The following is a 12,367-nucleotide window of genomic DNA, read 5'->3' as shown; positions in this document are numbered from 1 at the left end:
TGCACTCAATCACTGAACACGAAAAGTTAGGCTACTTTGTGATCCCAGTGCAAGAAAAATTCTAAATATATTAAATAATTTTTTTATTGCATTTTAGATGAATTAATAGTTTATCATTAGATTAGTTAATAGTTTAATAGTAAGTTACAGAGCAACTAATAAATAAAAAACTAATAGCACTAGAACCCATTAGAATAATTCAAAACAAGATAAAGGTGGCATTCCTGGAAAAATGAAGATACTAATGCTTAGCTGAATCTAACACATTGTTTTTGTAGTGAGTAGTGACCCTTCTTTTGACCTTTGACCCTGGGCTCTGTCCTTGTCTTTGCTCATTGTATCGCTTTGACCCTTTAACCTGCATCTCCTACAACCTGTTCACAAACATGCCACCAATCATGTGATCCTGCTCCATCCCAAGCCTTGAGGTTCACCAGCAAGGCAAAGCAAAACTTTGACCCTTGAACTCACTGAATTATGCATGAGAAGTAGTTGCTGCTGAAACTGCAATCGCTGTTATTAATAATATTTTTTTGTAATACCTGTTCCTATAAATACCTTGGTTGGTCACATGTAAAAAACAATCAATTATTTTTAAATAAAATATTTCAATTATTTTTAAATATTATATTATATTATATTATAGATGCACTGTACTGGAAAATACAAACGCATAAAAGGCAAAAAGTGACTTGAAGCACATAATTGCACCCAGTCGCCTTTGGAAGGATGTGAGCTAAATGGCCAATCAAACAGAGCTTTCGAGCTTAAAGGAGCCGCCCACTTCTGTGCTTTAATACTTGATGGGCTCCTTAATACAGACCATTCAATAGACCACCACTGAAGCGCGTGAGACCAAGCAAAGGTGTGGTCATTTGAATCACCATCATGCCAAAGTTGAGTCCGTTCAGCTCTGTTTTTACGGATACTCCAAATAAGGCCGTTTTTAGTTAGAGTAGAATTCTTCCATTCATGCTCATGTCAATCATGCCAACAGAAAGCTGCGCTACGCCGCGTCTTTGCTCCCCTCGGATCTGATTCATTTGGGGGTTCCGATTGTCCCTTTTACGCACCAAGACATCACCAACACGGAGTTCCTTAAATCGGCGTGATTTTTGATGTGCAATCTTCTCTGGCTGGCTGAACTTGTTGGACACATATCTTCAGTCTCCTCGAAGCGCATTCCACATCAATAGGTTCTTCTGCATGGATAAAACACGACCGGCCTTCTTCATCTTGAATAATTCTGGAGAATACGCGTAAAAGGTTCGCAGTCCAGCCATGGCCATGGTGGTGAGCGTGTGGAGAGATCCGCAGGAGGAACTGCCACCGGGGGGATCTCTGGATGAGCCGAGCGGACCGGGGAGAGACCACCCCCAGCACCACCGCTTGAGCGCAGCCGCGCACTCTCCAAACACCGGACTTCCCTCCGCGGAGGATAAAGGACAGAACTCATCCCAGAACCAGCAGCACATTGAGTGCGCTGTTTGCGGGGATAAATCCAGCGGGAAGCACTACGGACAGTTCACGTGTGAGGGATGCAAAAGTTTCTTCAAGCGGAGTGTTCGGCGGAACTTAACGTACACGTGCCGTGCCAACAGAAGCTGCCCGGTGGATCAGCACCACAGGAACCAGTGCCAGTACTGCCGCCTGAAGAAATGCCTGAAAGTGGGCATGAGACGCGAAGGTGAGTGTGCACTGGGTTTTGTCTTTTGTAGCAGAAAGAAAGAAAGTATATTTAAAAAAATTATAAATATATGTAAAAACAATAGCTATGTATTTTTTTATTATCAAACTTTAATTATCAAACATATACCAGCTTGTCTAAAAGCAATACAAGTAAAGGATTTGTCTTTGTGCATAAGATGCCTTTAAGCTTTTTTTAAATGATTCTTAATGTAATAATATAACTTTATTTATAAAGCAACTTATGCAAGTAATAACTCAAGACTACTGAGTTAGCCTGCAATCAATCACTGAACAGGAAAAATTACTTTATTGTATCAATATACCACAGATACAATAATACATTTCATATTCTTTATAGTGAAAAAGTGCATAAAATATTAAAAGAGCATTGCAGTCAGTCTTGTGTTTTCATAGATAGATTGCACTCAGTTAATTGTGTAAGCAGTGTTTTAGATAGATAGATAGATAGATAGATTGATTGATAGATTGATAGATTGATGCATTTATTTATGATTTAACACCATATCAGCAGCAATGGTTACAGTATTTCAAAAAAAAAAAAAAGATAGACAGATAGATAGACTTTATTATTCCAATGATTGCAGTGCACATAATATACAGACAGTAGGGTGAGAGATGATTTTTATCTAAGATTATATTATATGTTATTTGCATGCACATTTCTTCTCCATCTCCTCCTGTTTTGATAGCGGTTCAGCGAGGAAGAATGCCACCAAACCAGCCGAACCCGAGCCATTACGCGCTGACCAATGGAGACCACCTGAATGGCCAATGCTACCTATCCGGATACATATCCCTTCTGCTTCGGGCCGAACCATATCCAGCCTCACGATATGGAAACCAGTGCATGCAGTCCGGTAACATCATGGGCATAGAGAACATCTGCGAGCTGGCGGCCCGTTTGCTCTTCAGTGCGGTGGAATGGGCAAGGAACATCCCTTTCTTTCCTGACCTTCAAATCACGGATCAGGTGTCTCTCCTCAGACTCACCTGGAGTGAACTTTTTGTTCTGAACGCTGCGCAGTGCTCCATGCCGCTCCATGTGGCTCCTCTCCTCGCCGCCGCTGGACTTCACGCGTCCCCAATGTCCGCGGATCGGGTCGTGGCCTTCATGGATCATATCCGATTCTTCCAGGAGCAGGTGGAGAAGCTGAAGGCCCTGCAGGTGGACTCCGCCGAATACAGCTGTGCCAAAGCAATAGTGCTGTTCACATCAGGTAGGCCCGAATCATTCAAGATCGAGTAAACTTATTGTACACTTTAATGAGCGTGTCTATATAAAATAATCCTATTTGTTCCGCGGTGTTTGTTTCAAACAGACTATTAATCTGTCAAAATTACCATCTGTGCACAATCAGATTAAAGGCGTGTGTAGGTTGTTTAAAAATATATATATTATTTTTTTCGGCTATTATTTTGAGTATTAGTCAATAACCCATGTAGTCTACATGTAAAACATTAACACAAACATTAAATTGTATGTTTGAAAAAATTTGCATCTGTAAAGTGTTAATCAACTTTAATGTTTTAGGTTTAAATGATCCTTTTTGGTCCTACAAGTCCTACAAATATTACATTTAGTCATTCAAATGTGACCCGATAAATATGAACTGCTTTCATAATTTCATAACTTAGCAAAGTGCTTAATTAAATGGAGCCTTGCATGTTAGCAAAAAACAAAAAACACTTTATTTTATCATTGTTACACGTTACATGTAGTTATGCTGTAGCAATAGCTATAAATTATGCATGCTTACATGCATTTAACCCTAAACCAAACCCTCATCCTAACCCTAACCCTATATAGTTAATAATTATTACTCAGTAGCCTACTTAAATATAAAATTAAACTGTAATACTGACACCTTGAAGTAAAGTGTAACCAAAAGCTGTTTCAAATATATATAAATTTTAAACAACCAACAAAGTTCGACTGCAAGTTTTAGGCAGAGTGCGCAAAACATAAGCTCGCGCATGTCTACTGAGGGTTACTATAGCAACAGCATACTATAGCTCGAGCACTTTCTGTTTCAGTTAGGATCACATGGGACATGACACATCGAAAAAACAGATGTAGTCCTAGATTTACTTTTAATTACCGGCCTGTTATAAATATACACACCACAAATATACCACAAAAAATATTTTGTATTTTGTTTAAAATGTCGCCAGACGATTTGCTAGCTGCGCAACAAGGCATTTAGGTTGACCGAATGCGCCCGTAAATAATAGGCCTAGTTGGATACTGACAGAAAAAGTAGACCCTCTAAGTGACATGCTGATATCAAACTTCCTTGAATATTAACCTTACTGAAGAATACTGAATCGCTAGTGTAATATTCCCCCCCCAAAAAACGCTTGAAAAAAAGTGCATATGGATAGGCCATTATAGACCTTATGCAGAGCAGCGCCATGACAGATGAAAGCAAGACTGTAAGAGGGATACATTTACCGTGATTTCAATGACATCCGCTGTAAATAAAAAAGAATAAGAAGAAGAAAAAAATAAAGAAAAGCTGTATAAAGCTCTTATAGATCACTTGTCATTTTCCACAGCTCATATTATCTGGGGCTTTTTTTTTACTATAATTTCTCTGAAAGAGATTTTTCTGAGCAATCCAAAAACACATAAAATAATAGTAGGCTACACGGGAGAGCTGTCTATAACCTACCTCACAGCCTCGCTTTCATTCCCGTTAAACATCAAAAAGGCGCTGCTGTGAATAAGGTCTATATAGGCTGGTTAAATACAGTCCTATTAGAGTCCTATTCTATAGAGTCCTATTCTATAGAAATGGAAAGTGTAGGCTAGGCTATACATAAAACAGTGTAGGCTATTTCGAATTCGAGGAGTTTCTTATTGTTGTTTTAATTATAGCTATTACTCTCTTTTCAACTTTTTGAATATATCCTATACAAATACTGCAGCACTTAATTCGTTTCGGTAATTCATTGTAGCTATCTCTATTTCACCATATAAATAACAGAAACATTACGAAATTAAACTGAAACATGGCACAATCGTTTAATATGTCGAATGTTCTTCAAAAGGAAAATAGTTGTATATTGAATGAACCTCGCCTGCTTGAATGACACAATTCGATTTTTGAACGAATAGGCTAAATTAATTCGGTTTAAGAAAATAAATTCATGCAAAGACTTTATATGATATTTCTTGCTGTCTTTTTCTGAACCATTACACACAATCGTGTTAAATAACTCCAGAAGTGTGTGCATATTTAGAGTCGCAGTTATATATGTCAGAGATGTTATCCTTCTGAATGATATCTGTGTTTGTATGCAGATGCGTGCGGCCTTTCAGACGTACCGCATATAGAAGGTCTTCAGGAGAAATCCCAGTGTGCGCTCGAGGAGTACGTGAGGAGCCAGTACCCGAACCAGCCCACTCGCTTCGGCAAGCTTCTGCTGAGACTCCCCGCGCTCCGCATGGTCTCCTCCTCCGTCATAGAACAGATTTTCTTCGTTCGACTGGTGGGTAAAACACCCATCGAGACGCTCATCAGGGATATGCTGCTGTCTGGGAGCAGTTTCAACTGGCCCTATATGTCCATTCAATGAGAGCGAGATGAAGATGATGGGCATTTGGTGAGCAAAACGTACTGGATGAAACTGAAATCTCTCTCACTCAGTGTCGATTTATATAGCAATGATATTGTGAAAATGTGAAGATATCTTTACTCTCTTTCTCCTGATCTCTACTTTTAACAGTCAAACATCATATGTGCCATAAAGACTTTACAAAATAACGTTTGATTCATTTCCTCACAGTGTAATTGTCGATATTTTAATGTCTTGATTTAGTTATTTGAACGAGGGGGTAGCGTATATGCTTTGATCCAAAATAACAGAAATAAAATCACTATTGGTGTTACCCTAAAAAACCTTCAACAAATACCACGTTTGTTTCGCGGAGACAATGGATTTAACATTTATTTATTTTGCTGTAGGCTATTTATTTTCCTGCTCATCATCTTCCTGTGTCTAAACAATCAACCACAGCACTTACGGTTATGTTTTTCTGAGGCTCGACAATAAATGTGATTGATGTATTTTTCAACATTTTTCTCGGTATTAAGTATTACAATTCAAACCCTTAAATGATCAGGGTGGGCGATGTTGGATTTGATGTACGATGGATGAAACATTTGATTAAACACTTTTCATTAATCATTTCGTGCGTAAATGTGCTTTTGTTTTTACTTTTTCTAATAAAGATAGTTTCATAACTTTGAGAGACAAAGTGATGTTCATTTTCATCACGCTGTGGTCTTGTCATGCTTCAATGTTTTGAGATCTTTTTCAGGAACTGTGAACACCAATGCAAAGAAACTAAAACACAAAAGTCCATAAAGGCAGGAGGCTATTAGCAGGTCATTAATATTTAAAAAAATATGGAATATGCAATCATCACACGCGCAATGGAACAAAATAGAGTTGCTTCTCATGACAAATATAATGTGAATGTTATTGATGTTCTTCATGCATTTTTAGACGAAAGATGCACGTTTGCGCCTTCAGCTGCCTACATTAAATTATAAATAGCCTATATATAAAATAAGTTCGTGCGAAAAGTTAACTTTGAAAAGAGTAAGAAATAGAAAATCGCAGTTGAATATCTTAGGCTTATAAATACATCAAATACCGCTTTCTAAAATAGGCAACTCGTTTTGATGGTTCTTTAAAATATGTGCCTGAAACGATATTTTTCCATCTAACCTTGAAAAAGACAGATCGTTTGTCCTGTAAAGGCTCATGTTTAACAGAAATTTTATCTGATTCGATGATACAGGTGTGATGTGTTTTGCACAGAGGTGTCAGGAAAGCGCTGTGATCTTATCACATTAATCAGATCAGGCTTCAAATAATCGAGATTAATTGTAATTGGACTAGTTTGTGCCCTTTCTGTGCTGATATGTGCCATAGCTATCTCAAATCGCTTGTTTATCTTTTATTTTCCAGAGACAGTTTTGCCATTTCTATTTAGCCATGATAATTTATGAATATATTTTATTGTAGGTTAGCCTATATACAATGCATAATAGCTGTGTACTGATATCTAAACTGTTAGCTTGATACAGGCGTTTTTTTCTGACCACCTTATAATTTATCAAGCATTTTCTTTCAAATGAAAGTTTCCAGTCGTGATAATGAAAACATTTAAGTCGAAGCGTTTTCATTTAAAAAAAAACAAAAACAATAATCCATTAGCCTACAACGTTAATTAGCTACAACAATGACAAAATGTCCGTCAATATATCAGAAACAAAAATGTACATTTTGTTGTAGAAATGTAGATTTTTCAAACCAACATGTTTATCCGCGAAATAAACTGTCGTCAGGTGTTTCACTTAATAAGGATTTTTAAAATAGGCCTATCGATTAAATTTAAACTATTTATTTATTAGGCCTATCTGTCATTATAATGATTATAGTATGTAATACGCATGCGCAACAATTGCAAGAAAGAAAATAAAGTCAGTGTACTGCAAATTACCTGAAAGTAACTCGGGCTACAAAAATCCAGTATTTTCAATCAGGCTGTTGGAGTTTATATCTCACAACAATATTTGAACAGCTTAATTTAATTTTGTTAACAGATTTAATGTGTGCATGTAATTTAGTGAAAAAATTGTCCCCAGAATTGGGCTAAATCTGACATAACCTCTGCTTGGAGACACCAGTTTTCTTAAAAAAAAAATATATATATATATATATATATATGTATATATTTTAGAAGTGTGAAGTCTGTGCATCTCCCCAGATAACCTGTGTGTGTTCTTCCGTGTGGAGTCTGACAGCCAGAGTCTCTAGTTATTGCGACCGTCTGTGTGAACCCCGTGACCCCGCACCTCTCTCATCATGTGTGGGTCTCCTCCTGAGGTGGATCGTGAACTCGTGGCACCTCAGATGAATCGCTGACTCCGTGCCTGGGCTAGCCGTGACCCCGGCGGTGCCTGGGGACCCGTGAGGAGAACTGGAGCTCAGAATAAAGCACAGGCTCATCCACAGGGGGATTCCTGATGGCCACGGCACTTCTTTGTTGGAAGTTAGTATACGTGCTCGGATCAAGGGTACGGCTGTCAGAGGAAACTGTGTCCAAGGAGCTAGTGTGGGAATGCAAACAAGTAGACACTTGTGAGTAAAATAGTGCTAAGAAAGCTGTGGTTTCTGAGTGCAGATGTGATGTCCTCCAAATATGAATAAAAAAGTATGTCAGCAAAATTAAAGATCAGATCTAAAGGTCATGGGGCATGTAAATATGGGTCTTCTGTCATGGGCAGCATTAAAGTCTTACTGGATTTATTTGGATTAGCAACCTGTAAAGACATATAGAGCAGGAATACTAGGAAAGAGGGCTTACGGCACAATCTGGAGACAGGAATGCTGTCTAAATGAATCAAGTTAACAGGACGTCATCCATAGAATCCGGGATCCTATGGTATGGACAATAGGCTTTCTAGCACAGAAATCGAAGGGAACTCCAAATCCTAGTTTAAGACTTTAATGCAGTCTTTATTGTATTCCTAGGCCTGGCTTCATTAGCTCACTTGCAGAATCCACGTACTATGTCCTAAGTGGATTTTAAGTCGGATGGCAGACTAGATTTACAGCCAACGGACATCTATGAGAATGGCTTTTAAATTCCAATTCAATTCAGATCGGTAGCAAACGGGACGCAGAAGTTGTCGTTTGAATTTAAATGTGTACTAAAAAGTTGTTCTTTTCTTTAGAACGAAATTCATCTTTTTTTATTCAAGGACATTAAATTGATTAAAAGTGAGGATAAAGGGGCTTAAAGGCACACTATGCAGTTTCCGTTTTTTTCTCAGAGTACTTGTGTTTAACGTTACTGTCGTAAATACCACTCGCGCAGAGCCTTCTCTGCACTCTTCCGACCGCGCTTTCTTTGTTTTCTTCGTCGACTCTGCCATGATTCACGTCTGAAATGCGTGCTAGTGTCTTCCATAGAGGCTGCTTCATATGTTGTTGATGTACGTGACGTCGTGCCGTGAAGCAAGTCGTGATTCTTGCAAGATTTGGCGGGCGCCACCTCTCAAACCTGCATTGCTGGTTTTGCCAGCAGCGTCCCACCCCCCCCCCCCCCCCCAAACACTGGAGTTTCCACAAAAATATGAAGCAGCACAACTGTTTTCAACATTGATAATAATTAGAAATGTTTCTTGAGCAGCAAATAAGCATATTCGACTGATTTCTGAAGGATCATGTGACACTGAAGACTGGAGTAATGATACTGAAAATTCAGCTTTGCATCACAGGAATAAATTGCGTTTTTTTAAAAAAACAGTTATTCTGAATTGTAATAACATTTCACAATATTAGTTAGTATGTGGCTAAATTAATTCACACTCTTACTCATGAATCGAAAAAGAAGCCCATTCTTACATCCCGATCTTAGCAAGCAATCTTTGATCAACAGGGTTAATTTGTCTTTGTCTCTCGGACGATCAGAGATACCTGCTCTTTTGTTGCTCACTGATTATCAGACATCGTCTCTTCTTCTCCCAGTCAATTATGTCCTGCTGGTGTAATTACAGAGCACTTCACTGTCTGGCCCATTATCAGCCTTTGTTCATTTTTTTAACTTGGCCTGAATGCATCTGATACATGTTTTAATTGTACAAGCGTTCTATTCAAACATAATCTGTTTTACAAGAAGTTACACACATGAACAGAACTGCCACTGATTTTTGAACGTCGCATAAGAATATATATACAAACATATGATATAAGACATGCAAAAATAGTGTTCTGCAGTTTAAAACGATAATGATAACTGGGTCAGTCCTCATATGCAGCACATTTGGACTTAAAAATAAAATGAATATGCTTTTGTTTAATAAAGTATTACCACAGTATGAAAGTGCACAAACTTTCAGAACTCACAGAATTCCATTGATAAGACTTATTGATGCTTGTACTGTTGATTTGCCACCAAAATGATGTCACTTCCTGGAAGATCATAAAGGCTTTTGTTAGTTACCAGATACACAAGAACACACATATTTCATCAAATCCATTGGTAACACTTACTGATACTTGTGCTGTTGCTTTGCCACCAAAATGATGTCACTTCCTGGAAGATGATGTCAAGGCTCTTAAGGGATTTTTCAAAAGACTAAACATCCTAAAGCCAAAATGGTGAAATGATTTTAAAAATGTAATATATGATTTCCATCAACACAGAATTCGTTAAATCCATTGCTAACTTAGTGACGCTGTTGCTTTGCCACCAAAATGATGTCACGATACCTGGAAAATGACATCATAAAGGCTTTTGTTCCTTGGGGTTAATTCAGGATAATTGGGACGTTTTTCCCCAGCCAACTCAATAGTAAAACGTGTCCCAATTTACCTGCAAGTGATTTTTACAAAAGACTCAACAACTTAAAGGGATAGTTCACCCTAAAATGAAAATTAAGTCATTATTTACTCACCCTGGTGTTGTTCTAATGCCGTATCCCCTTCTTTCTTTTATGGACCACAAGAGACCACAGGAGAATTTTCAAAAAAAATCCCGCTTGCACTTGTCCATATAAATGGCGACCATCATCAAGCTTTTTAAATAAAAGATGCAAAAGTATCACTGAATGTTCCAATGCGACACGTGCCATATATTCCAACTACATGCAATCCATACACCTTCTTCCCTGATCTATAAATATCTGTTGTGTTCGTTGTAACAATAAGTTATCGCGGTCACATCTGTCAACTCTCATTCTGACTGTTATCAGACAAGGAGATATTTGACTCAGTGAGGAAAGTAAATGCATACTTTTTTGGAATTTCTAGACGTTTTATGTTTTTGTTACTCTGGATTTCTCAGAAATGAAAGCTTTAGCATAAGTTCTGGTGGGAAGACTCAATTGTTACGTCACTTTACCTTCTCATCTTTCCAATCACATTCTAATACTCGTGGTATAAAAGATTGGTACTTACACACGTTTGAGTTCGCAGATGCTGGCGCTTCCATTCACCTCCATCCTCCCCACCACCACCAGGATGGTCCCTTCCCATACCTCACAGGGGGTCGGCTTCAGGCAGGATATGCAGAGTCCGGACCCTCAGATTGCGAGCTACGGACGGGGCCTACGCCAAAGAACTTTATTGCTTGCTGGGCTGTTAATAAATGTATAATTGTCACAGTATTTATTCTCCCGAGTCTTTCTGGTAGAACTTGGGCGAAGCGGAGTGAACTGCGGTGCTAAGAGTCACACAAACGCGTTCACTGAAGACCAGCGGCCAAGTTAAGATTTTAAAACATTCAATTTCGGTTTGTTTTTCACCAAACCCTATCGTATGGGATATACGACACGTGTAGCATCGGACCATTCTGTGTTACTTTTGCATCTTTTTTTCAAAAGCTTGATGCTATTCACTGGCATTAGAGACGAGCGCGACATTCGTTTGTTGAAAATTCTCCTTTTGTGGTCCATAAAAAAAAAGAAGGCCATTAAACCAACGGAGAGCAAATGATTAATTAATTTTCATATTAGGGTGAACTATATCTTTAAAAACAAAATGGTGAATATAACAAGCTGTAGTCCAGAATCCCCAGTTTAACCCAGTAACGCTTTAACTAAATCACCAGTGTGTGACATGTTGGCATACTGGTAATAAGTGTTGATAGAACGTTCTCTCCTCGGATCTCCCAACTATAGTAATCCTCCTAATGAAGTAAACACAGATTTCCCCGTAATGCCCATCGTCTTGCACAGAACACTGTCCCTAATCCGCTCCAGACGGCCTGATAATGACATGTGTTCCTATGGACCAATCAACCCATGCACAAGAACATTAAGAATGAATTAGCCTCTAGTTATGGTCTCCACAAACCATGTGTGCTGAATATGGTGTCTGCGCAATGTTCTTAACATTAATTCAGCTACATTGTTGGTCATTGAAATCAATGCAGCCCGGTTCAACTGCATTCCCTACAAATGTATCAAATATGACATTCCAAAATCAGTGTTTTAAAAGACAGTATACAGTTTAATGTTAAGGTAACTGTATTGATGAGGTCATTGCAGGGTCATGGGATTATCCCTGACTCTAACACAGTTTTACGCACTGGGGGGCCCACAACTTTTTAGACAACAGCTTGTCGGCAGCCCACTCATTAGTGTCACAAACACGCACACACATGCTCAAACATCCACTCAAACTGACACCAAATAGAAGGTGATGATAGTGACTGTTAAAATAGCACATTTGCTTTTGATTCAATTATAATTCTCAAGCTAAGCTGCAATCTGTCCTCATTATCACTTTATATTTAATACATTAATATTACAGTTAAACCCCAACACATGACAAATACACTTTCAAACAGTCGAGATATCATTTTAACACCTCCTTTTCTACTTTTCCGACATTAATTAATTCCAAAAACAAAGATCATGACTTTACAATGAAGTTTTCTCCAAACTTTTAGAATGGATCCCCATTCACCTCTTCTGCTTCTCGGCACAGACATGCATTAATCCACTTTCTGCTTCTTTGAAGTCGAATCTCTTTCTAATTAAGGAACCACTGGCCTTCAAAAGACCTCATTCTGGAGTCATGTGGTATCTTCTATGCGACTTGACTGAGAAATACATTTGGAGTGAGGCGATTC

The 12,367-nt window shown here is 38.4% G+C and overlaps 1 protein-coding gene across 1 annotated transcript; it reads left to right on the top strand.

The window, feature by feature from the left end:
• The first annotated feature begins 824 nt into the window (after positions 1 to 824).
• On the top strand, positions 825 to 5,955 carry nr2f1b (nuclear receptor subfamily 2, group F, member 1b). The gene is made up of 3 exons (XM_084399824.1): positions 825 to 1,687; positions 2,400 to 2,927; positions 5,015 to 5,955. The coding sequence occupies exons 1-3, from the start codon at positions 1,282 to 1,284 to the stop codon at positions 5,287 to 5,289; spliced, it is 1,209 nt and encodes a 402-aa protein (XP_084255950.1). The 5' UTR covers positions 825 to 1,281; the 3' UTR covers positions 5,290 to 5,955.
• The last annotated feature ends 6,412 nt before the right edge of the window (positions 5,956 to 12,367 follow it).

The sequence above is a fragment of the Rutilus rutilus genome, assembly GCF_951802725.1.
Source record: "Rutilus rutilus genome assembly, chromosome: 25".
NCBI classification, from domain to species: Eukaryota; Metazoa; Chordata; class Actinopteri; order Cypriniformes; family Leuciscidae; genus Rutilus; species Rutilus rutilus.
This window is presented reverse-complemented; position numbering and strand designations above follow the sequence as displayed.